Below are 26,973 nucleotides of genomic sequence, written 5' to 3' on the forward strand. Positions count from 1 at the left end.
ATTCTTTTGCAATATAGAGAGCCAAAAATTTGTGAAATCATCTTAAAAGTTGTCAATTATAAAATTTTCAAAGTGAACACTTTCATTATCTTAGTTTAAACAAAGTTCAAATCCTAATGAAGATCCTCAAGAGAAACATGTTCTTCTTCAAATAAATGGCAAGATGTAACATGTTTGTACCATGATCTTGGAAGAGACTCTACATGCTTAGTGATACTACTTAAGGCAGATACTACACTTGATGGTAATATGTTACAACACAACAAATAAAACATGATATAAATATTACAATGAGGTTTTAATACATTATGAAAAAAAAATAAAAAATCCTTATTTTTTTTCTTAGATATGAAAATCTTAATTTAAAGTAAATTTGTGTGATTTCAATATTTCAATTATAATTTCATTTGAAATATCTATTCAATTATTCACATGTTACAAAAAGAAAATATTAAATCTTATAAATAAATTTATACGTGTATATGTATATATATATATATATATATATATATATATCATGAGAATAAAAATAAAGAGAAAAAAAAGACACGATCCATATAAAATGTAAAAAAAGAAGGTCATGATAACTGTAAAGAAAAGATATTCTGAAGGTTTAAGAGACTACTACTAAGTTTAGATTATTTCATGTTATTGTTGTGCCATGTTGCAACATTTGATACTAATTAGAAAAAAAATAATTATAACCTTGAGAAGAAAGACAAGAAAGTAAACACAATGAATATAAGAAGATTGCTATAAGGATGAGTGGACTATCCCTTGGGTAGAAAACAAAAAACAAACATATTTATCAATCATTGTATCTTTTAAGTGATTAAATATGTTAATATCAAATTATAAGCAGCTGTTTGTAAGTTGGTGTTGCTAGAATTATGCAATTTAAGGCCATGATATTTATTCATTTTTGTCCAAGTTTAATATTTTGTCCCAATTAAGTATTATTAGCCTTATAAACTTACATATTTTACAATCATGTTTAATGTGTTTTGTTATTGTGTTTCTTCTTCTCTATTTATTAAAAAATTGGATCTTTTGTATCAATTTACAATGTTGTTATAAAAAAATAAATCATTTCTTCAGGAAAGGTTTTTTTTAAAAAAAGACAAAAAAGAAACAAATCACAAGACAATTTTTTTAAAGAAATTTTGTGCAATTTTAAATAAAAAAGTTAAGCAATCCTACTAATTTTTCTATAAGCACCATTATTTTATATTCAATTATATATGTGCACCAAAAAATAAGAATATATATATATCTCGTAAAAGTAATTTGTAATACGGGATGGAAACAATTTAGTACAATCGAATTAAATTCTAAGTTTACTTTCTTGAAGAATATAATAGTTTATTGAATAATGTTTTAAATTTTTTATCAGAATAAAATTCAATAATCAAAATATGATTGATTAATTTTTATAATAAAACCCAAAATTAACTAATAAATTTCTCCAGCCTAATTCTGTGCAATTTCTCAGTTTTTTTTGTTCTAGCTACAACCCTATTATTCAAATAAGATAGCTGATTATGCAACTCCTTCGTGCAGTGATTAGTATCTTTCCGGATTCAAACTGGCAAATTCCATCGCCAAAATCCAATTTGCACACGAATGAAACGAATAACTCCAAAGAGAAACATAACAAACAAAATAAAAATAAAAATAAAAAAATAAATGTTAAATACAAAACAATTCTTACATGTAGATTCACTAACTACACATCATGCAACAAAATCCCAGTTCATGGATTCCTCAATCTTGTCACCGAGCGCAGGAACTAAGCATTAAAAACTTCGATGATATGACAGTGAAATTAGTGCCTAGATGGTTTAATTGCCAGGCTAGAAACAACCACCCTACACGTCAAAAACAGCCAGAAATCGAAGACAGAATGCACAAAAACTGAGTCCAGTTCCTCAAACGTTTGTGTTCGTGAACTACGGTGATCCTACACCGCTTGCAGTTTCAGCTGGGTGCTGCAGAAAATACTCCCAGGAGTCACAGCCAGTGCTGCAAAGTTATGGCATCGAGGATACTAGAATGGACCCAGTTCAGCTTTGATCATATTCTTCATCTTCGTCGTCGTCTAGATCTTGGGAAGGGTTTTTGGAGTTCTTGTGGGAGTGGATCCTTTCGTAGCATTTGCCTCCAAATTTGGGCCTCATGAACGCATCATCGAACTTCCGCCAGGCGTCGTGGATGGTGGACCTTGGGGCTGTTATCAACGCGGTTGCGTTGTGAGGACGAGGAATGCCGGCGAAGAACCGTCCCACCGTGGTTCCGTCTTGGGGTCCGTCTTCGGTGTCCTGTTGTTCTTCGTCGTGGAGGAGCGGGATGTGGAAGTGGGAATTGAGCGAGGCTGTTGGGGAGATAACGGTCTTCGATGGGTGGGTTGGCCTATGCTGGGGCGGGTATAACCAGGCGATTAGAGGCGAGGTTAACGTGCCGAATACCTGCACATTGAAATTGTGAGCTCATGAGACTGGAAGTTTTTGGTGCTGAAGCCACAGGGATTTTGACTAGAAGACATGAACTAGACATTTCGGCATGCTGTGGATGGGCGTGTGGATGCTTGACTTACAATTGTGCTGGTGAGGACAACAGTGATTGTACTGGTAATCACCGTGGCGTTTTGGTATATACGTTGAGCATCACCTTCCATGGTGAACTGCCGCAGAAAAAAACAAGGGTGATTATCATTAATCAGAATATCACCCCAAAAGTAGACAACGATGAAAATGTGCTTGTCCACGATGAGTAAAAGCCAAGTGTGGTGCTGTAGAGAATGAGAAAGTCACCTGGTTGAACGCCAAAGCTATTGAGACAGCTCCTCGCATTAATCCAGCCCACCAGATAATTGACTGTAGATATCAGAAACATTGTCTCAATGAAATTAAAACTTTGGAAGTTGCATCCTTTCTACAACACCACAGATTTTAGTAATTATAAACTTGATTCTGGCTTAATGCGTGACCTAAAGTGCGAGTTTCTCTAACTTCCATGGCACGAAACAAGGAAGGGCATGTGGAAGTCCAACCATTTGACGAAGGTTGATCTTGGCCCTTGGAGAATTTGTCATGAAGTTGGAGCAAGCAGAGAGCGGGAAAACAAATGCGGCTCTCCCTAACATAATGATGAACATCAACCCACCGAGGAGACCAGCAGATTCCCTGAAACTGTCAATGACAAAACCCCTAAACGTATGAGAAAAGGAGTAGTGTATGAGCCACACAGCAAGTGGCAGGCAGAGATCGAAGCGAAATAGGAAATGGTCTGAAAAATTACCTGGATTGAGTCCGTCTCCATTTGTCTATGTCCACCGCGTCCATCCCAACATACAGAAATATGAAAACCTCTGCAATGAACGACATTGTTGCAAAAGTATGCCTGCAATCAATAGAAGCGCGTTCACTACAAGTTGACGCTCATACTCAGCATTATAAATTGGGTCCGTTGAAAATAAAATAAAAAGAATAGTGCCCCTGCTCTTGTATAATCTAAGAAGGATCTTAGTTTAGGACAGTTTGGATGATTTGTTAAAAAGAGATTTACATAACAAGCACATCTATTCAACAATCTTTATGCAATTGGACAGGGAGAATCCGCAGTAGTAGAGACAAAAAAAAATGAAAACATACTTGGTTGTAGTTCGAGAATGCTCCGTGACATTATGCCAAGTGTAGTGGGACATCATAATGCCGCAAAAGAATACCGATAGTATACCGGTCAGTTCAAAAAGCTGCACAACAAAAATTATTGCAAAATACGCATTCATGTACTGCATTTCTTACACGTTGACACATTCCTTTTCTCATCAAAAGGTAAACAAAAAATTGGACTTGAAAACTTTAAGATGGGCGACCAACATGCGTAGTAAACATTACCTCTGCAAAGGTGTAAGATAAATATGCCATCAATATCATGATCGCTATCTCACGATCCGTGGACTCCCTAGAACCCATCAAAAGCAATGATTTAACCAGAGTTTTCAAGAGGCGAATGGAGCAGCTGCTCACAAAGTATTAAATGAAACAACAAAACCAAGAACGAAAACGAGTCTTTTAAGATAAGATAATACTAAGTCTGAAGTACAATCAGTCATACCTGCCGAAATATATTTTCCTGATGATGTATGCGCTTACCAGCCCTGACTGCAGTTTACAGCCACAAAGGACCACGATGATACAAAAAATGAGCTACAAATTTTTCTTGAAGATAAGAAAATCTTAAAGATACTCAAAAAGAATTTTTTTGACTCAGTACTTTGGACATTTATCGATGCTGGTTTACACTAATTTCGGGTTCTACACATTGATTGGTGCTTTGGTACTTTTCGGGTTCTACACATTGAACTGATGGAAACAGATGCTCACCACTATTCCCAAAACAGTACTTGTGAAGAATAAATACAAGAAATTCCCCCCAATTTTCAAGCCGTCCAACGGAGTGAAATGGTCGAAATTGTAAGTCTGGAAAGCCCGAAACAGAACCACAGAGGTAGCATCGTTCACGACGCCTTCTCCGAATACTAGACTGTACAACATAGGAGTCGAATCCTGGTCGAGCACCTACACAATATGCCACGAAAATAGCATCTATGTAACAAAATAAAAGTAGTAAAATTAATCAACAAAAAATTATTCCTACTCTGGGCCAACTGGTTCACAAAGTAAAACGACTTAAATATTATTCAGCATTGTTGTCCTGGACGGATTGAGGAACTTCTGTTTTCCATCCATCAACGTAAGATACGTGATATGCCATACGATCCAGTGTAGCTCCGAAATACAACGAAGCGTGAAGTTTTTCGTAGCAACATATATTATTTTTATTGCTGAACGTGCTTGAAAAAGGGCAAAACGTCATAACATCCAACTTACCTGCAAAGTACAGACCGAGTCGGTTGCAGAAAAGATGACTCCAATGGCTGCCATTCCGGAAAAAGAAAAACTACTGAGTAATAGAGATAACAGCAATGTAGGGCATTTCTACAACCCAGTCAAAGTCTCGAAACTACAAACATGCTGTGCAGCTGAAAAGTTTAATATTCAGTACACTTCATGTCAAATCGAACATAATTAGATATGTATACTGAAAGAAACCGAAAGAAAAGTTTGATGAGGTACTGAAACCACACCAAGAATGTCTCGAACAGGCAGGTTTTTGAGTCCTAACTTGGGGAATAAGAGCCAGGTTCCTGCAATTGGCGCAGAAAATCATTGAGCAACATATCCTTTCAAGATTAGTTCTATTGCCTCCCCTACTTTAGCGTCAAAACAACAATACTGATAACTAGGAGAAAGTTTCTATAGCTCAGACAGCACTTATGAAGAGATGGTTAAAGTTTTGAGACAAAGATAGGTCAGTGCCCATACCTACTGATATAATTGCGAAAGATATAAACACCCCAACGATCCCAAATAACATGATCGCAATGAAGTTCCGGAAAAATTCCTTCTTTTTCACCGAGAACCTGAAAATCAACCAATTCCGTGTCATCGATACAAGATGAAATGTGAGCCGAGACTTGCCTATTCTGTTCCAGCTCTTTCGAAAAGGATTTAAAGCAGGAGAAAAATCAGCATACCCAGCATTAAAAATAATCGGGGGTAGAAGATATATGAAAAAAAGCTCCTCATTGAATTTCAGAACGTGAGAGCTATAGCCCTTGCTCGCAATCAAAACAATGATTCCTGTTCCGAGTCCCTGCCAAAATTGAGAAAAAAATATCAGATACTATCCTCGTTTACAATTAGCCTATCTTCAAACCCATGATTGTAACGAGAGATGTCGTTGCATTTCCAAATGCAAAGAATGATATTGTAGTCCAAACTTACTCGAAATGTCGAACTATATTGCAAGCATGCAAATTGAATGCATGTGTAAACTAGCTTTGAAGTACGACCTATGCATGCACGCGCTACAAGGTGCTCACCAAAAGAAGAGCAGTTTCACACTGGTTCGTCCACTGATTTTCTTCCAGTAGGTGTCCCACTACAATGCACGCACACAGCAAAGAAACGAAGAGACAGATCGAAACCACAGTCATGTGCTCTGCATTCCCTTCAAGCTCCGAAGCTTTGAGCGACGTCGAATGGGCCACACCCAAAACTCCGTCACCAACCGCCATTTTCCTCCACCGCACTTCGCACCTATTCCTGCCTAATTCAATAACGTGCTCCCTAACGTGTATTTTTCTTCCTAGTGCAAGTAAGAACGAAGTGTAGTCATGAAATAAGATACAAGTGGGGAAGCTCTTCAAGAAGTGAGCAGGTTTTTATAACTGGAAACAAAATACGCGCATGTCCAACACAGAAAATGCAGCTAATTCCCTTGTGAGTTTGAACACTTGGGTGCCGAAAGCATGCACAGGGTGATTACACTTATCGCCTAAGGGCAGCGCACCTTGAGAAATTCAAACGGGATTCGGGTACAGCTAGCTGTTTGAACTGCCTCCTTGCTTAGCCATGAAGGTACCCACTTTACATACAGAATGACCGCATTTGAAAAACCAAATTCTTCGCCGTTGAGAGAAGACGTGATTCCGACGTTGACATGAGTCAAGCGAACACCGCTACAACAACAAATTCAATTGTAGGCGACAATCTCGACATCAGTGCCGTGAATTTTCTGTCACTGAAACAACAGCCTTACGAAACCACTCCAACCGGACGCACTCAAGAATAGCCACCGCCGAGAACAGGACTTCGACAACACTGATGCATTGCCGAAGGCCCTCCTGAAACTGGTACCCCAGCAATCCAGAGTATCTAATCCAAATGTTGCGTGGACAGTGTTCTGGGAGCCATGCCGAAGGACCTGAAACCCATGATACCAGCACAATTACAAGCCTGCCACCACATCACAAACTTGGTGTTCGGTGCCGCTCGTCCGTCTCAAGTACCCAGCTCTGTCAGAGCAGCCGCTGTAGTTCTGAGGTGAATATTACAATCCTCCTGTTGCAGCGGTCCGCAGTGCTTACACCTCGCATTTCACGCCACGTTTATCACTATACGTAGAATCATTGCAGTGCTTCCACCACACCACCAAACAAATAGAACCACCTTACTATTTTCCACGTTTTTAGTACAGTGATGAATGTAACATATTACTACTCAACATCGTAAAAGAAAGAATCTAGAATAAGACGCAGGGTCGATCATCTATACGAATCAACTGGGAGTAGAATGTTCCAACTTGCCGGGTTCGTTGATATTTGGATGGTCGCGCATGTTGCAGATGGCGAGTTTTTGAGTCAAGACAAGTGGCGGTGTCTAGAGCTGTGGCTGACTTCATGAGTAAAAGTGAGTGTGTGTGTGTGTGTGTGCGCGCGCGCGTTTCACCGTCTCCGGTAGATCCCCTAGATCTGATCCAGGTTCCATGCACCCCCAGTGCAGCTCTTCCGCTGAAAAAGGTGAACCAAATCAGGTAAAATCCTTCGACCGACCTCCACATTCAAGGCTCCAGTGTTTTCACCAAGCTTACATTCTTAGAACGCTGACGGTGACTCTTATTTCAGGGTCTGTTGTCGAAGGGATTTCTTCAGGTTCCATGAGCAAAGGAAACAGAAGACTTGTTCGTGTTGAGGGAATAGGAAGTCGAATTTTTAAAAGATGGATGGAAGTTATGAAAATCATAAGTGAAAGAGTTGGTGGTGGAGAATTATTTCGCTTCTACTTAGGACACATGGATTGTGTACATTTCATTCACCTAACCAATTTTCCTTCTCTGACTCTTCCTGTGAATGCACGGCACACATTCGCAGGAAATTATTGGACCTCACAAGTTGATTCGGTGCCCATCACCTACCAACTCCTTGTTGCTTTTGTTTGACATTGATTTCTAAACTTTCATTTATAGGTCGGGTTCTTTGACATACAATTTTTTCAGTTGGACAGAAATCAAGATTGTTTCTATTGTCGATTGCTTTTGCATGGATAGCATTTTCAGTTGTGAAGAGCAGATGGGATTCCGTCCTTCCATGGAAGCATTCAAACCAGCTGTTTTTTGCATGAAAATCTGGTTTCGTGTGACATGTTCTGTATTGCAATCTTTCTATGTAACTGACATCTTGTGAAGCTTTGTGTGGTGAGGAGTATTGTATGTGCGACACATGATTTCGAAACGTTCTAATGGTTTAAACACTAAAGTTAAATTACATTGTTTACACATGTATAACTTACAATGATAAAGAGAAATTTCATAATAAAAGAAGTATTTAAAATCTTTTCTCTTGTGGGCATAGTTAGTACTATCTTTCACTATGAGAAATCTTTTGAGCATTATTGAATGTATCATGTTAATTGGATCAAAACATATTTATCTGATATAGGACAATAAGAATAATCAAACTAAGTGAGAAGGCAAAAATCAATACTGTAACAAGTATAATTTGTTAGTGACGGTGTGTGAAGTAAAGTGACAGCATCTCGCTCGAAGATGTACAATTCTTCATAGAACATTAAAAGATCAGCAGAATAACAGATAACTTATGGATAAATTTAGCATTTCAGAACTAAAAGTAGTTACGAAGGTGATAAGCCTATCAAATCAAACGCTGTGCTCTTTGTTTTCTGCAATCAAAAGTCTGTCACTGTCGGTAGTGGATCATTTGATTCGTTTCAATAAATTCAATATTTTTACATTAAAGAGGCCTATTTGCTTGACAGGATACGATCACAGTTTATTACAGATGCTATGACTGGTGTACAATTTCGTCCATCATAAACATAGTTGGTCAAACCATAAATCACTGGACATCAAATATTTGATTATCTTTGCTAACTACAACTGCTATCCACTCGGCAATTCCAATAAAATGTCCAAACCGCCGAGAACATGAAGATGGTGCTTCTGAGAAGCCAGCAATCCGCAGTTGTCGAACACAGCGTAAGGCTAGAGCTCACACATTGTGCAGGTTATGCTCCACGCTGTAAAACGAAACTCTCAACCAGGATGTACCTCTTTGTGCTGAACAGTAGTTCGAGGAAAATTTCAAGAAAAGTCTACATAGATTAAGTTGCGCCCAAGGTCAGTTCAGGGATGGACACTCCACGTTTGCGTCACATTAGAGGGTGCTCTAAGAGTATCCCAGCAATGGCTCATTGAAGCGACCTTGACTAAGGGGGGAAAACCAATGGTACAATATACGGGTTCTCTGGTATAGTGCTCTCATGCAAGATTTTGAGGTAAGCAAGCGAACTCAATGCCGGACACTCAGTCATCTAAGTAGTAGTAAGACCCTGCGTTCTTTTGTTCCCTATCCTTCGTCGAATCACGCTTGTTGATACGGGGCCTGTAGTTGGTTGGGTCACGCCGGAAAGTGATGTCCAAGTGCTGTTACCAAAATCCATCCACAAGATCAATGCCATAGTAAATGCAGGCGATGTTTTTTATGCTAACATCCAAACACTCAACTCCAACACGTATATCTAGTTAACCAATGAAGGAAACACTTCTGAACAACAGCTAATACACAGGAAACTAGCAGGCATCACATATATCTAGTTAACCAATGAAGGAAACACTTCTGAACAACAGCTAATACACAGGAAACTAGCAGGCATCACATATATCTAGTTAACCAATGAAGGAAACACTTCTGAACAACAGCTAATACACAGGAAACTAGCAAGCATTAAGGATTGTAATGAGTTCGAAACTTACCGAGAGGAAAAGATTCATTCCCGTCAGCAAGCTCTGAGGGGTATTTGCTATACAGTCAATAGACGGTTGTCCCTCGTACACAATTACTCTGTCAGCCAAGTACGTCGCCATTATGAAATCATGCTCCACCACAAACGATGTCTTCTTTGCATGAAGAATAAATCTCTTAATAACTTTGGCTGCTACAATACGCTGCTCTGAATCGAGATATGCACTCGGCTCATCAATCAGGTATATGTCTGCGGGCTGTGGCCATAAAAGTCACAAGAACCACTGTCAGAAATTTACAAATCGAGATTAAAGAGAGCCTCCGATGCACAACATCCATTACGGACAGTTGAGCCACTACAAAATGAATCACACAAAACAAAGACATGGATCCTAGTGGACGAAAGCTGTGCACAAAAAACTACTGAACTCTAGAGCAAACCTAACATTTGAACTAAGCACATCCATGTGCACATTAAACGATTGAAAAACGCGGTGCATGTCATGAAGCTTTCATCACCTTGCCAAGGCAGAGACACAGAGCCACACGTTGAAGCTCTCCTCCCGAGAGATGAATAACTTCCTGGTCCATCAGGGCTTCAATCTGTAAAGGCTTCATCACATCCGTGTTGAACTGTGGGTGCATGTAGGAGTCTCTGATCTTCTGGTGCAAAAGATGTCGTACTGTAGATGTAAACTTAGGACTGATTTTTTGAGGTTTGTAAGACACATTGAACTCTGGAACCTCCACATCGCTATCGCCAACATCATCTGGTTTAAGTAAACCTGCCTGCAAAATCCATCCCATCAACTCAGAAACTGATAAGGAACTGCCCCATATCGAAGAATAGGAAATTCAAAATTCGTCCTCTCGGAAACAAGTACTAGATCATGTACAAAAAAATCACTAGAGAACATAAAAAGAAGATACAAGTCTCTGTCCGGTCATAGATATACTCAATAACACATCACTCCAACAACGAATGTCAGTATCCTGTGCTTTCCTGAACCACCATCCCTAGGTCCGATCTTCGTCAAAAAGTTCAAGTACCCAAGTTGGAACAAGATGTCAAAAACTGGCAAACAGAAGGATAACTTTGAAAATCTGAAATTTAACCTCAGGCCCGGAGAAAGATTAACCGAACTAAAAGAAGGATTCCACTTACCAGCATTCGGATGAATGTTGTCTTGCCAGTTCCATTCTCTCCAAGCATGACAATAATTTGAGAATCAGTAAACTCTCCTTCCTTGACCTGCAGCTTAAAACCACCTTGCGTCTTTGTCATTTGAGGGTATTTGTATCGTGCATACGTCCGAATCTCCTCGGCACTCTCCTGAGGAGTCTCAGCAACCTGAAGTCCACAGCCACAAGAGTAAAAATCTTGAAAACCAAAAAAACATTGTGCAACTTCCATGGTATGACATGGACCTCCTGTAAATCTGAGGTATTAAAATAAAACATGTAGTTTCACCTAACTTAATATCCAGCAATCATCTAAATTTCCCCATATTTACTTGTAGAGTATTTAAATACTAAGATGTTACGCTAAAGCTTCAACCCGCAAGTGAACACGTTCTTGGTAGCCGTGCATAAATGAAGAACCAGAGTAGAATTGCGAACCTTGAAGGTAAGGGACTCATCCCTAAATCTCAAATTTTCAGTAGGAACAAAACCAGCCAAAAAGATGTTGATGCCCTCTCTAACAGAGAAAGGCAAAGTCACTACCCCATACGCTCCAGGCTTCCCGTAAAGGCAGCAGATAAAATCAGACAGATAATCCAACACGCTCAAGTCGTGCTCCACTACGATGACGTAACTACACAAGCAGCAAAAATAGATGTACAATTCTCAATAGAAATGATGTAACAAGGATGAAAGAAGAAGTATATCATTGTAAAAAATACTATTAACCAGCGCCACACTGCATTCTATGATGCACAAAAATGGTTCAAAAGTAGCCAATTATGAGATAGGTTTATCACCTGTTGGGACGAAGAAGAGATCGAACAACTTGGGCAGCTTTCAACCTTTGTTTTACGTCGAGATAACTTGAAGGCTCATCAAACATATATATTTCGGCATGCTGCGTCGCCACAACAGCAATAGCAAAGCGCTGCAACTCTCCTCCAGAAAGGTCACCAACATCACGGTCAAGAACCTGGTTCAGGTCGAGGTCCTTCGCCAGTTCAAATCTCATCTCTCTCTCATCTTTCTGAGCAAGAACTTCACCCACATTACCCTTGACAGCCTTGGGGATGTGGTCGACATATTGCGGCTTGATAATTGCCTGTTTAGAGTGAAGCCAAAACACAGTAAGACAAAGAAGAAAATGATGTCAAGGTGAATTAATTAATTAATTTAAGTCAGTGAACAGCGTCTTACCTTCAAGTTGTCCTCCAAAATTCGAGTAAAATAATTTTGGAGTTCTGAACCCCGAAAATACGTCAAAATTTCTTGCCAATCAGGTGGACTCTGCACAATATATGCACCAATAACAATTCGAAACATATCCGGAAGGAAAGAGAGGTTGCGATGAAACGTTAAGTCCGTAGTAGACGGTCACTGACCCTCAATTATGGGGATCTGCAATTTTCCAACCCATAGTATGCAACAGCCTACCCGTCAATGCATTGAAAAGATAGAAGATTAGTGTGATGCAACTTACAAGGAACCTTCCAAGGTTTGGCTTAAGTTTTCCAGCCAACACCTTTAGGGCAGTTGACTTCCCAATACCATTCGTTCCAACAAGTCCCAGAACTTGTCCAGGTCTTGGAACAGGCAACCTGCATCATTGAAAATTTCACGATGGATTATTCATACAAGATGTTCACCAATCTTCAAAAGCTCTGCAAGAGTCATTCTTTATCATCAGCATGTTACTTTTTAGTAGATGAGTTTACATGTGTGCAAGAACCTCTACAAAATACAATTGCAACCACTTATTTTCTTTGATAGACAATCTAATAGACAATAATAATCAGCTCATTCCTTTCTCTCGATCCAATTCATCAACTCTAAAGGACTAAAATTCCAAAGAACGAAGAAAAGTTTACTTTGCCGCCTAATGCTGCAAATCAGGAGATTAACACACCTGTGCAGCTTGAAGGTATTGGGACCATAACGATGAGTGGTATCCTTGTCAAGGTCCTTCGGCAGATTGATGATTTGGATGGCTTCAAAAGGACATTTCTGAGGACAAAAAGGGACAACAATAAAAACAAGACCGTAAGTAATCCAGCAATCTCCTCCTCCATAGTTAAATAGAGTGACAACAAAACTGCCACCGGGAAAAGAAAACACTTCAGATCCCATGAGGGAAAAGTATTCGTACTATTCAAGGTAACACCCAGCACCACGCCATCCAATAAGAATCACCCTGAGCTTGGCCCTACTTAAGTCAGCATTAGGCTAATGTTCATCAATTGATATGAAGCACAAGTAATAATCCTTGATTTAAAACTGCCGTTGAGATGGATTCAAGACAGAGGAGTTCGAATATACATCGTGCTCAACCCAGGCCCATAACCCTAATGAGGATATATCTTTCCCCAATTCAATCCACGACGCTTCATGTGAGGAACTTCTATACCTGCTCCGAAATTTTTCTATAAACAACGTATCAAAAGCAAATCCGTGCGTTTTTAAACAAAAATTCCCAGACACGTTAAACAACAAGGCAACCACGACCATCAAACGCACCTTTACACAGATACCACAACCGATACAGAGCTCCTCAGAAATGAACGCAAGTTTGGCTTGCGAGGTAACCTCAATGCAAAGTTTACCTGCAAACATTGGCCAACGAATCAAGCTGTGTCCATTCAAACTTCACGACGCACTCCAAAAACCTCGTATAACATTAACTCTTCAATCCGCCGCATCCGCAGCACATCGCTTGAATTCCCAAATGAATAACAAGATACATAATCCAACCAGACATACCTGTCTTCACCACAGGACAACTCTTCTTACACTCCTGCCGACATTTCTTTGGCTTGCATCTATCCGAGCTCACAATAGCAATCCTAGTCAATCGATCCGACATCTTGATCTCAGATCCTGGTCCCTCTCCCAACCCTCCGACTGCACTTCGTAAACCGTCTTCCCCCAAAGCAAAATTGAACACACAGAAAATTAGCACCCTGTTTCGAAGCCAACCCTTCCGGCAGCCCAAGCAGCCACAGGAGAAGGCTTGCACTGAAGACCTTTTTGAGAGCCACAAACCCTAATAATACTCCCAAACCAGCCCAAACTGGACCAGACCAAACTTTTTCTCTATTCTCGCACCTCTGGGCTTTGCTTTGGCTGCACCCAAACCCACTCTGTCCGCCACGTAGCCCTAAGTGGGCGTGCTGACCACAGGCCTCATTTTGTCTGATCTCGACTATTTGTCTAACTTGTTTGTTGTCCAAGTTCGTGGATACTGTTAAATCGTAGGTTTATTGTCTGGAAACGTATCTGGCAAGGGAGTGGGGTCACAAATCTGTTTTGGTAAAGGTCTATGCACATTCGCGGCTGAACACAACTAAGTGCAACATTTTAGAGAGTAGAGAGTAGATTTTGACTTTGTGTTGTCTGAAAAAATTGAAGTGCATTGAAATTGCTAAGAGTTATTTTAATGAAGATGCCAATCCCGAAAGACCAACCTATGTCAGGGTGCATGACATTGAAGCGAATGCTTCGCAGCCTCCTCACTTCGACATCTTGGATGTTGCTCATTGCGAATTCATTTGCAACGCTAAATCCTTAAACTTGCGCATGTGCTTCAAGATTATTAACAATGCTCATTTTTTCTTCCCCTTTTAGTGTGCCATTACTTTTCTTCTCTTCGACGTAGTTCTAAGGTGATAATTTTCTTACGAGTTTCACTTTCTTCAGACAATTGCTAAAAGGCCACTGAGCACAACTCCAGCAACTAGCACAATGCTAGAGATTAGTGCAGTGGTCGATTTTGCAACCTTTGCCCCATTGGATGACTCTGATTTTTGGTCGTGGAAGGTTCTTCTGTTCCTTCGATCGCTTCCTAAAAGGAGACATCTGTATTCAGGTACATGGCGTTCATGTTAACAACATTTCCGTATAATTCGAGGGCAATGTTCTGCATGCAGATTCATAGAAAGTCCAATACAACAGCTTCAAATCTTAAACTCTGTGGGACCAGGAAGACTTCACTGTTCATTATTGGGGTTAGTAAAGACCGAAAAGATCCCTAGGTAATTTTTTCAATATCATTCAGAATTTTGGCATCGTAAGGGTGTTGAGTTCATCATAGACGTGATAGTTGCGATCCCCATTATATAAGTATCGCGAAATAGTCAAAGGAAGAGGTGTCCAACTGCTGAAAGCTTTTTTAAGACCCAATGATTTAAGTCGGCCTCATATACAGTATCTTCTGAAAACAAATACTGCCGCAAAAGGCACCTTCGGTTCACATCCTCATTACTGATTCTCAATTTTGATTTACATAGACGTCAATTTCCTAAAGACTAATTCATCATAATAGAAGAGGTATCTGGCATCCGAACAGTTTGAGGAGGAGGATGGTGAGAATGTGGCTATTGGCTCCTCACATCGCTTCCCTGTTATCATGATGCGCCTGCCTGAAACAGGAGTCTCAAGACAAGACAGACGTCCACTCATTCCAGTTTACCTTTCAATGAGGCTATTGAATCAGAAACAAACATGGCTCAGAACCCATGAGTTTCACAGGTTGCGATAATTTAAGCAGGATTTACAAAACTAAGTAGCGAGAAGAAAATACTTAAAAATACAGAGTAGATCCAAGCAGTACGTATCAATTCAAAACGAGTAAGCCCAATACAAGAGGCGAAAGAATGGGGTTTCAGCAGCGGTAAAATTACAGGGGTTGAAGGCTCTGCAGAAACAACTTCTCATTGTAAAAGCAAAGCCAAAAATAAGATCAGGAAAGATTTAAACCATAAGAATGATCAAACTCTACTTCATAGTAACATATTGAGTTCATCTCTTGAAGTAGTCCGTCGACTTTGCAGCATACTCCGATCGGGGGTACTTTTGGCACTGGCTATACCAGAAAAAGCCAACATGTGTAAACCCTCGGTTGATCCTGAAAGAGGTTCATCCGCAAATGCCGTATTACACCCTGGTTGCGGGCTTTGAGGCGTCTTAGAGTCACCTGCAAATACCATCATCCCTGATTATAAAGGTGCTCTTCAAAATGTTCAACGTTCAGGCTTGAGCGATATAGAACCTTGTTATACCTGCCAGCGATTACTAAATTAAAGCTGCCGAACCAAACCTCTTGTGTTAGAGTTTACAGCATTTATTTGAAGTTCAGAGATCTGGCCGCACTGTTCAAAGCCGACTGTGTTGAAAAGATTGGACATATAATCTACCTCAGAGACCAAGAGTCCTTGATTACACTATGGCTTGTGCCCAATTGCTCGTCTTCATTGATGCACTCACTTTTCAGAACACAATTACCGAGGATAGAAAGGTAATTTGAATTATTCAGTTATCAATCCTCTTAAATCAGTGAGAATCATCACAATTTCGAACTTTGATAATCGAATGAATTTAAGGATACCTTCACCGTTGAGACAGGCTAGAAAAATGCTTAGATCAGACATGAAAACGTACCACGAGCAAGATTGCGCAGATGTGGAGGTAACCAGTTTGCAGGAGAACCCGAACCCGAACCCGAACTCGAAATAGACACTGGAAGATATCCTCCACGACGTCTGATCCGCAATCTCCACTGATACCAAGTAACTCCCACCAGAATAGACACTAACAGCATCAAAAATGCCAGCGTCATAAACAAGTTCGTATCAAATCCAGCAACACCTCCAGAGGCTTCACCGTCCTCCATAGGATTCAGGGCACCAGCTTCCCACAGCGCAGCACCTAAAGTCCAGGAAAAATCCCCTGATCCTATCTGGATCTGATTGTCCTGCAAGTGCAAGCCATCTCGAAGCAGAGCCGACACATACGGTGACCGAAAACAGTACTGCTCAATACTAGGTTGTGGATCTACGCTACGTTCAGCCTCCTTCCAAGGCAACTTACAAAAATCTTGGCCTTTCGCCAATAGATCATCAAGTGGCGCGCTTTGAGACAACCCGAAAAACTTGTACACAACATAAAACCCTGCCAGTCCATAGAAGGTCCCTTGGGGATATGGCTGGTGCTTGCCCAGTGCACAAGGCGGAAGAGTGCAACCCTGGGCAGATGAAGAATTGATGATATCCTCAGCCAAGGCTTGACAGGCATCCCAATTAGGGGCTCCCACCAATTCAATTTGAGCAACGGTGGCTTCACCTGTACTCGGGGCTTTCCGTCCAGATCCACGCGATGGAAGAGGGGGGAGAACGCAATGGGTAGAGCACTTAAAATGTGCCCTGTACCCTGTTTGCAAACATGGATGCTCGACATCCACGACGTTACTGTTACGCCCCTTCCGAGACATCTTCGTGACATTCCGCGACCTCAGTAACACCGCCACCGATTTCTCGAACGCATCATTCAAACCAAATCCAGCATGTGAGGCTGCGTAGAGATGGTGATCCGTGGAGCCTACGCTCAGATTCATACCGTGGTCACCCTGAGGAACATCTCTCGGCTCGAAGGTTACTTCTAACGATGAACCCCCCAGATCCAAAGTACCATAATTTGACTTCCTAGGCACATTCCCCAATCTTCCAAACTTGTAATTCAGCGCTATCCAGCCGTAGTATGCTTCTTCGATGCCCTTGATAACTTTTACAGATGACCTCTTGCATCTGAAAGGCGATTTCGCAAGAACAGTCCAAGCTTGCTCGAGGATCCAGTCAGATTGCTCTTTGGGCAACTTGCGCAGTCCGGCTGTGGCTAAAAGGAAAATCTGGGTATTCGGGTACGCGTGTCGAGGGATATGCCTGCCTGCCCAATCCAAAAGCGGCCCAAGAGCACTCTCGATGCCAGTCCTATTGTGATACAACTTGTCTAGCCCAGGCTCTGTCTCCACTCGTTTGTACAAGCGCTGCTGCCCATTCACGACTTGCATTGGGGCGCCGGGCATGTGCGTGTTCGTTGTAGGATCCACCATGACCGGTAGTGGATCTTTCGGAGAGCGCGCCCATCCATGAACATGAACTCGAGTGCCCGTGCTCCCACCATCCAAAACGATTGCGAATTGCAGCGTCTCTCTGTGCAAGTAAGCTCTCCCCAGAAGGAACCCAAAATACACCAATGTGACTCCCAACAGAATCAAAACAGAAATTGGCAAAAATCGGCACCACCAACGCCGGCTGGAGGGCTGGCTCACAGGATAAGGCGTCCCATCGCTCCCCAAAGGCCCACTCCTACTGGGCTTAGTAACCCTAGGCACGACGGATCCATCCTTACTAGGACCCTGAGAGGCAGGTGGAGCCTGGTACACATACGATCCAGCTCTATTGTCCTCCACGGGCACCCTCAAGTACGTCGAGAAACTCGGCACAGAAGCGGAACTTCTTAAACCAACGCTTTCACGCCTGTACCGCCCTCCTCTTGCAGGAGTTGGAGCGACAGGAGCGAACGATGGCGGCAGCGGGGGGTAATGCCCTGGGGCAGACGGAGACGGCTGCACAGCTCTGTCATTGTCGTCAATTCCTCCGTCCATAGCCCCTCCTGCGAATTCCAATCCGCGTGTCCTACACACGCTACTACTCCACCCCAGACTAAGCCCATAGCCCGCCCACCTTTATTCGCTGCTCGACATATCCCTTGCTCCTCTACCTTCTCAAACCCCAACCTCGCGAATCCTCCACTTCACCTACAATTCCCACTCACCAGTTCCCTCACCTAGCCACGACCAACATCACCACTATCCTTGAATAGGCATCACCGCCACCAAGAGCTCTCCTCCAGCGTCTGGCCTCGCATCGGTGCTTCCCTTCACGGCCAGCGGTTGAAGAGCCAGACTGCAAGCGAGGAATCAAGGCGCTTGACTAAGCAGAGAAGGGAGAGACCAGTTGCAGCAGCATCGTCCTAGGAACAGATCTACGATGGTGGGTGCAAAAACTACACTAGTGTTTACGAAGCCCTAAAACCTGCTACTGCGCGGAGACGAAGAGGTTCCCCCACATCGATCGCGGCGTGCGCACGTTCGCGGGCGCTAGTACGCTGGCTACACTCGATGATTGCTTTTCTCAGGAGGCGGTCCGAGCATCGACTGAGAACATGTTGCATGACGACGCACTTCCATTTCGCATGTGACAGCCAGCTGCAATTCGCTGCTGTTGCTGCACTCTGCACGAATTGTCGCAGGCCGCGGGATGCCTGATCTGGTGCGGTCGGCGACACGAGTCACTGGACTAGATCCACGCGATCTCGTTTCTTAACTGCTGTTTGCTACTTTGAACCGTCACTTCGCTCAGGCATACGGGTTCTAGGGCGCCGGACCTCCGGCTATCGACGCTTGCTTCCTTCCCAGGTCGCATCTAGTTCGTATGTGGACTATTAGCAACTTAACACTGTAGCCTCCGAGCACCGAACCAGATGCTGTTGCGGCGAAGCTTGGTCCTGATCGATTCGACGAGACTACTGTGACATCTGTCGAGGGGATCGAACACCAGCATCAGTCGCTGCCGTTTGATGACGATTCCTTTGCGGTTCGCATGCAGATCAGCGATGCACTTTCTATGGATAAAATCGTATAATTATATGAATAGAACGGTAGAGGACTTGTTTCTGGTTATTTCTGGGAGTTGTAATAACAATATCAGGAATTACTTTGACTAAATTCTTCACAGTTCCAACTTCGTGACGTTGCACTGTTGAGCACACACACACACACAGAAATACACTTTATATATACATATAGATATAGATATAGGTATGCATGCATACTTATCTTTTTAATCCTCGCAGTACATAAAGGTAAGAGTGCTGTACACAAATCTGCAACCAGACAGAATTGCAACTGTATTTAGAATCACAGTTATTATTATTTCTGAGGTGTGTGTTTGTTCCCACCAAGTCTGTTCGTGATAAGGTAATATGCTTTAAATTGATCCTTGTTATCATTCTTGAATAAATTTTGCTTAAAAACCCAATATACATGTACATATGTGTGTGTATCCACGTTTGTATAAACCTAATAAATTTTCTGATAATTTCACTACCCATAGAAAATAAAAATTAATTACCTTTCTTACCCTTTTTTCTTTTTTTTCTTTTTTTAAACGTCATTATAAAGCACAACCCAACCCAAATAGACATTTTAAGTTGTATTTTCGTTATGAAAATATTAAATTGGCTATTTTCTATTGTATGATCTGTTTTATTAAAAAACAACTCATTGTAGAACTATTTACGTCAAATCTGCATTTTAAAACATGACAACAAATATTTTTGAGGAAATATATGCATCTTTGTGATTGATTATAATTTCTTAACATAAATGGTTAGGCATCTATGTGACATTTGACTCAATCTTTTATTTTATCACAAATTCTAAATTTATCTATTTTTGAAAATTTTGTAACTTTTACACTTATTTCTAATAAAAGTAACCCCTTTTATGTTACTTTGATTATAATATAAATACTTAATTTGGCTTTAATTGAATGTTGTTAATAAGTGGAAAGTTCATCCCTAAGTTTCATATTAGATGATTTATATCTTAAGTTGAACCTTTTCGTGTTACAAAACATAAAGTTGAATACCAATTCAAATTATTTTCAAAAAATTTGATATATTTTGTTAACACGATTTTCAAAAAAAAACTGAAGTAATAGCTTCTGTCAAGTAGTATCTATAATTTTCTTCACAGAACCATTCATGCTTGTTTTGTGCTAGATGTATAAAATCAGACTATTGTTATTTTTTCAATATAACATGTAATGTTATGTTGCCAGCTCTAAACAATAATGTTTTTACTTTACTAATTTCGTGGCTATCAACATCAAAAGGATTGAAATCTATTCTCCACATAATTTAGTGGAACTTGAAAACTTTAACACTACACCTTGTTAATGCACATACAAAATACAGTCACATGCAAATTATCATAAGCACAAAATGTAGGACCCAGTGAAAGCTTTGTAAAATATTTGAAACATTATCAGTAGTAGCTTTTATATCTAATAATATCACCACAAATTTGAAGTCTCTTCCAAAGTTATGATATCAAATACATTGTCTAATAAAAGTGGCTTTAAATGTATAAAAGTTACTACTAAAAAAAAATCAACTTCAAAAGCCACTATCAAAATAAAATAAAGTTATAAAAATTCTAATAGTAGTCCTTTTAAACAACCTCCTTCCAAAGTAGTAATTTAATCACATTCTACAATTAACTAAAATCCACCAACATGGCTCTCATTATATTGCTTAATAAATTATATATTAAATATATAAACACATGATTTTCACATGGTAGCCAAACCACAATATGTCAACATTTTATTTTTCTATCTACTTAAAGAAGAATATGTTGTTATTTAACAATCTAATCTCTATTGTATCATCTTGAATATTGTAATAGTTGTAATGTCTTGTTTGACAATTAAGCAAATAATAATTCTTGAATTGAATCTATTGGTTGTTGGTTCTCCCTTTTTTTAGGACCACAAATATATAGAAATTATAAATAAGCATAGAAGGTAGAATGATTTTTTTTTTTTGAATCTTACTTCTTTTATAGTCAAGATTTTTTATTCCTTATATTAATTTTGATGGATGTCATCAATAAAAAGCATCAACCTTTTTTGTTGCATTTTTAAAATTCTTAATTGGCTCCTATGTGTATTCACTAATATCATATCTATGCCAATGAATAAGATATTTTAATTTATTTTGACATCACCTTGAGTCTAAGACTTCTTTGACTTCATATTCTTCATTATTATTTACTTCTATAAGAAGAAATAACATTTTTATCTTTTTGATATATCTATTGTCTTATATGGCTCAAAAGAGATATATAGAATATAGAATGGATCTTCATAGACTTCGATAAGTATAATCAAAAAGCAATTGAATTGATTTGTTTATAAATATGAAATGATCCAAGTCTACAATAATCTAACTTATTACAAGGATAAATAGTCTTGATAGTACAATAAAATAGAATGTTGTAATATTAACAAAGTATTACAATATAATTTATTTATCACTAAATCAGCCTATTACCATATCACTCAATGGTCTATTATTTAAAATTTTACTCCTATTGAACTAAATATAAATATTAATTATTTTTAAAAAAATTAAGAGAATAGAAATACTAAGCTATGAATTAGATGTTCAATCCTTAACTTGAGGCTTATCTTTAAGAATGAAGTAGATTGTACTAAAAGTTGCCAAAGGAAGTAATTTTGATGATAGAACCAACTCACCAACTGATCCATCAAAGACTACCTACCATGCCTTGAAGTTGACTATTGCCCCCTTCTATTATACCACAATACAAACTACAAACAATCACTTCTTTGATTGTACTATTTGATTGCTAAAGAACCTTTGTTCCTTCAATAAGATCTTCTTGATCGATCAACAATCAAAGAATTGTGGAACTTTCAATTCATTAAGGTTAGCTAAAAAGAAGACCTATATATTCAAATTGTGCCAATTGCATCATTATAAGAGGTTGTTGTAGCACTTACCAAAGAAGATGAAGATGTACTAATTGATATGGAAGTTTTTTTTTTTTTTTTTTTTTTTTTTTTTTTAATTCAATAAAGAAGGAAAACAAGCATAGATTGTGTCCTTACTTCATTGCAGCTTCCATGTTGGAATAGAAGCCTTGCACTTGACATTCCTGAGTGTTTCTTTTGCAGATTCTTTTTAATATTGTGTTTTAATTTTTTAGTAATTTGAGATTAGTGGATGTAGTAGTGTCATTTTTTTTCCCATTATTAGTTCAATATTGTTTGTAGTTTTGTGGTTTTTTTTTTTTTTTTTTTTTTTTTTTTATTGTAGACATGTGGTTGCCTTGAAAGTGGTCCTAGTGAAGTAATGGAATGTTATATTTGATGTTTTTCAATAGTAAGAATCATAAATTATCTAGGTGATTGTTGTCTTATGGAATACAAAAGGTTGGATATATCTTATCATAAATCAAGAAATATGAGGCCAATTGACTATATTATTTTCTTGCCTACTATTCACATTAGTAGTTCTAAGCTATGCATCACCCATGTCAATCAATAAGTCCCACAAGAATCAAACTAAGACTAGCTTAAGTGACATAAATTTATTAATTAATTAAATTTGTGACTTGATATCTAATACTATGTACATGAGGCTTTTACTTCCTTTGTCTTAAATTTTTATTTTTATTTATTTATTTATTTTTATCTTTCAAATTTTTTTTGAATTTATTGATTTATTTTTAAATAATTTAAATTAAGAAGTTTTATTAAAAAAAAAGAAAGAAAAATAAAAAAATAGTTATAGATATAATCAAAATAGATTAGTATGACCTTGATATAGAGTAGTATGGTGTTGAAGTAAAGAAATATAGGCTGTGGTAGGCTATATTTGTAATATAGGCTAGTATTGATTTTTGAACCGTTCTTTGCTTTTCATTTATTCAGACTCTTTCTCCTTAGGAATAGCTAATTAGTCTTTAAATTTTTTTTCACACTATGTTTAGAATCTGGATTTGAGATTTTAAAGAGTAATTTTATTTTTTTATTTTATTTTTATTTTTTTATAAATATTCCAAAAAGCTCTCACTTGCTTTGAAAAGAGTAACTATGAAGCTGTGGTGCCTATTTTTTAATAACGAAGGATGAACTATCTTATATTAACATAATCTATGGCTTTATTTCTTCATATAGTATAGAAAATTATAAAAAGTGAGATTTGGTGTGTATATGTAGAGATTGAATAATTCTCTAAAGAATCATCACATGCTCAAATTTAATGAAGTATAGAGCTATGATGTCTATTTGAATAAAAAAAGAATGTTATTTGCTACATAATACCAAGAGCTACCATATATATATGAGGTGATAGAGTTTATTTGAATAAAAGATAATATTTGACTATATTTAGTGTAGCTAAAAATCCTATATTTTTTTGAAGTAATTTTTTTTTATTTCAATACTGCTCTATGCAAGAAGAAAAAACTACCACAATATATGGAACCCATAGTTTGAAATACCAACATAGGAAGAAGAAAAAAAAAACTTGGAGTTTAAGCCAGACTCCTATCATAATAGATCTTATAATTATGGCGACAATGTATCTAGTGTTAAGATCTTTGCTATTTGGCAATTACTTCTCAAGGATCTAATAATGAGACCCATCAACTCAATATTCAAGCATCAAGTATATGTTATCTTATTTGGAAATGCACTAGGCACGTGGCTATAGATGGTGAAGTTTTATTTTACAAATATACAAGAAATCTTAATCCACTTCATCCATATAAAGAAAATTTAATTCAAATCTTAATCCAAAAAAGCTTAAAGCTAGTACAAAGTATTCAAAAATATTCTTCTTAGTAACTTCAATTGCCTTATTACATTAATTTCAATTGCCTTATTACTTTTATAAGTAGGCAATTTTGATTTTTCTTTGCAAGCCCTAATCCTAGTTAGTGAGCTTTGGCAAGTGGTAACTCCTAATTTGACTTTCTATTTGGTACAAAATTTTGTATAAAAATGCTACTATAAGTCTTTTATATGCTTAAGAAAATTCAACCCAATCCAACTTACAAATTATGAGAAAAAGCCCAAATTTTTTTGTTATGTTGTAAAATAACTATATGATGAAAATACAATAAAAAATAAATTTATAATTAATATCCAATTATTTTGGTTCAATAATAATTCAAGATATTGAAACATAGCTTTTATAAAAGTCTCTTATTTTATTTTTTTGTCTTAATAGTTAATAGGTTAAAGGTTGGTTAGTAATTTTACCTTTTAAGATGTAGAGACTCTTTTATTGTGTTAGAAAGACCATAAACTAGTAAAATCAAATTAGAAGAGGTGAATAATTAATAGAGTTGATACTAAAATTAAATTGAAGGTAGGATTGGACTAAAAAATCTTTAGGATAACTTAGATTGATATCCGTGGGTCGATTGTTTGTGAGATAAGGTCAAAATTAGACCTCATACTATTAATATGATGTCTTAGGATAAAATACAAAGGCATTTAAAGATCGGCTATTAGGATTTTAGAGCTAGATTAGAGCTTATTCCAAAAATATAAGGTTTATTTTTGTAAGTTTTGTTTCAACCTTGCAATTATTGTTCAAAGTCAAGGTTTGTATTGGCAACTTGGGATTTATACAATACAATTAGGGCTAGTATCCTTGGCTAGTTTGTAAAGTTGGTGTCACATTTATAGTTCAAAATTTGACAATATTTGATTAATTAAATGTGTTAGGTGTATGTGAAATTTTATAATAATCTAACCTTGTAATTGAGAGATATTTGGATTTTGATACAAGAAGATATCAAAAAATGATAGTTTGGAGTTGGATAGGATTTCTATGATATCTAAAGATCTATTAATTGAATCAAGGTGAAATTTGGCATAATATTAGAAGACTTAAAGATCAAGCTACATACCAATTTTGAGTTGAAGTTAATAGTTGGAGAATGAAAAATCATTGCTGGAACATTTGTATCAACTTTCAAGTAGGTAGCCAAATAACATCCATGTGGTTTTTGGGTGTTTTCTCACAATTTGTAAGTTGGATTGGGATGAATTCTTTTTGAGCATATAGAAGACTTATTGAGGCATTTGTATACAAAATTTTGTTTTAAGTAGATAATTAGATTAGGAGCTACAACTTACAAAAGCTTATTGATTAAGATTAAGGTTTGGAAAGAAAATTAAGAATTACCTAATTATGAAAGTAACAAGGTAATTGGAATTTATGTATGGTTGAAATTATTAAGAAGAGTATTTTTGAATACTTTGTATTAAATTTAAGTACTTTTGAATTAATATTCAAATTACATTCTTCTTATAAGGGTGAAACATATTATAATTCTTAGATATTTGTAAAACACAATTCCACCTTCCATAGCCACATACTTGATGTATTCCCAAATAAGATGATATGTAATATGACATCGCACTAATGTTACTTGGCCACCAAATTGAAAGTTGATGTAGATGTTCTAATAGTGATTTCTCTTTCTCCAATTATTAACTTCAACTCAAAATCAATGTATAGCTTGATCTTAAAGTCTTCTAATACCATGCCAAATTTCACCTTGATTCAACGAATAGATCTTTAGATATCATAGAAATCCTACCTGATCTCAAACTACCAACTTCTAATATCCTCTTATACCAAAACCTAGATATCTCTCAATTGCACTATTATATTAATACAAAATATTATATATATTTAGGACATCCAATCAACCAAGCATTGTCAAATTTTGAACCATAGATGAGACACCAATTGCACAAATGAGCCAAGAGTATTAGCCCTAATTGTATTGCATAAATCCTAAGTTAGTGATACCAACTTTGACTTTGAATAATAATTCCAAAGTCATTCCAAACCCTACAAAAAAAAAACTTAGAACTTTCAAAAGAGTTTAAAGCTAGCTCACAAATTCTAATTTTTGATCTTCAAATAAATTCTTATTTTATCCTAGGCAATCATTTTAATGATTAGATGTCTCATTTTGACCCTATTTCACAAATGGTCGACCCTTGAGTATCAATCCAACTTATCTTAGGCATCTTTTAAATTAATCCTACCTTTAACTTAATCTTAGTATCAATCATATTAAATGTTTACCTCTTTTATCCTATTTTTACCAATTTATGACCTTTTTAAGGCATTAAAAGAAATTCTATAGTCTAGAAGGTAAAATTATTAACCAACTTATGATCTACTAGCTATTAAGACAAGAAAATAAACTAAGAAGTTTTTATAAAAGTTATATTTAAATGTCTTAAATTACTATTGAATCAAGATGACTAAATATTAATTAAATTTTTATTTTTGATATATTTTTACTATATAATTGTATTACAATACAATACTACTCCTATGACTATCATATAGTCTACTATTGAATTACTTGCTAGGAACCTCTTTGATATCACTTTCTACCATTTATCTACCATTTGAATTACTTGAAAAAATCAAGTGGTATTTTAAGATACCAAATAGAAAAATATTAATTATCAGAGTAATATGTTCCATACATGGAGATTTTTTGCTCACCATTGGCTTTCATATTTAAGTGCAAATATTGTTGGAGTAAACATCAAGGTTTTCAAGCATGAAGAGATTGAACAAAATTTGTTTGGAATCAAAAAAACTTTTGCGATCTTCTCTTCACTAGAATGTAAGTGTTGAAGGTGAAGTTGATG

The 26,973-nt window shown here is 37.6% G+C and overlaps 3 protein-coding genes across 5 annotated transcripts; all 3 read right to left on the reverse strand.

Moving 5' to 3' along the window:
- Positions 1-1,645: 1,645 nt before the first annotated feature.
- Positions 1,646-7,537, reverse strand: LOC112277612 (sodium/hydrogen exchanger 3). 3 transcript variants are annotated; one of them, XM_024510156.3, is made up of 15 exons: positions 6,418-7,537; positions 5,948-6,164; positions 5,600-5,718; positions 5,388-5,485; positions 5,150-5,209; positions 4,893-4,939; positions 4,386-4,580; positions 4,117-4,163; positions 3,897-3,963; positions 3,651-3,751; positions 3,298-3,399; positions 3,050-3,188; positions 2,811-2,873; positions 2,594-2,680; positions 1,646-2,465 (listed from the first exon to the last, which is right to left on the reverse strand). In XM_024510156.3, exons 2-15 carry the CDS (start codon positions 6,140-6,142, stop codon positions 2,064-2,066), a joined length of 1,722 nt encoding a protein of 573 aa, XP_024365924.1. In that variant the 5' UTR covers positions 6,143-6,164; positions 6,418-7,537; the 3' UTR covers positions 1,646-2,063. The 3 variants fall into 3 exon arrangements, 2 of the variants coding, with proteins under 2 accessions (XP_024365924.1, XP_024365923.1); XM_024510155.3 differs by having other exon boundaries at positions 5,948-6,213; XR_016500967.1 differs by having other exon boundaries at positions 2,323-2,465; positions 3,298-3,367; positions 5,948-7,537.
- Positions 7,538-8,669: 1,132 nt separating this feature from the next.
- Positions 8,670-13,853, reverse strand: LOC112277611 (ABC transporter E family member 2). The gene is made up of 11 exons (XM_024510154.3): positions 13,610-13,853; positions 13,367-13,452; positions 12,759-12,856; positions 12,333-12,450; positions 12,050-12,139; positions 11,650-11,954; positions 11,288-11,483; positions 10,833-11,018; positions 10,187-10,456; positions 9,679-9,924; positions 8,670-9,348 (listed from the first exon to the last, which is right to left on the reverse strand). Exons 1-11 carry the CDS (start codon positions 13,710-13,712, stop codon positions 9,229-9,231), a joined length of 1,818 nt encoding a protein of 605 aa, XP_024365922.1. The 5' UTR covers positions 13,713-13,853; the 3' UTR covers positions 8,670-9,228.
- A 1,649-nt stretch (positions 13,854-15,502) lies between these two features.
- Positions 15,503-19,479, reverse strand: LOC112277610 (putative apyrase 7). Its single transcript, XM_024510152.3, has 2 exons — positions 16,286-19,479; positions 15,503-15,821 (listed from the first exon to the last, which is right to left on the reverse strand). Exons 1-2 carry the CDS (start codon positions 18,285-18,287, stop codon positions 15,628-15,630), a joined length of 2,196 nt encoding a protein of 731 aa, XP_024365920.1. The 5' UTR covers positions 18,288-19,479; the 3' UTR covers positions 15,503-15,627.
- Positions 19,480-26,973: the final 7,494 nt, after the last annotated feature.

The sequence above is a fragment of the Physcomitrium patens genome, chromosome 25 (assembly GCF_059467195.1).
Source record: "Physcomitrium patens ecotype Gransden chromosome 25, ASM5946719v1, whole genome shotgun sequence".
Taxonomy (NCBI): Eukaryota; Viridiplantae; Streptophyta; class Bryopsida; order Funariales; family Funariaceae; genus Physcomitrium; species Physcomitrium patens.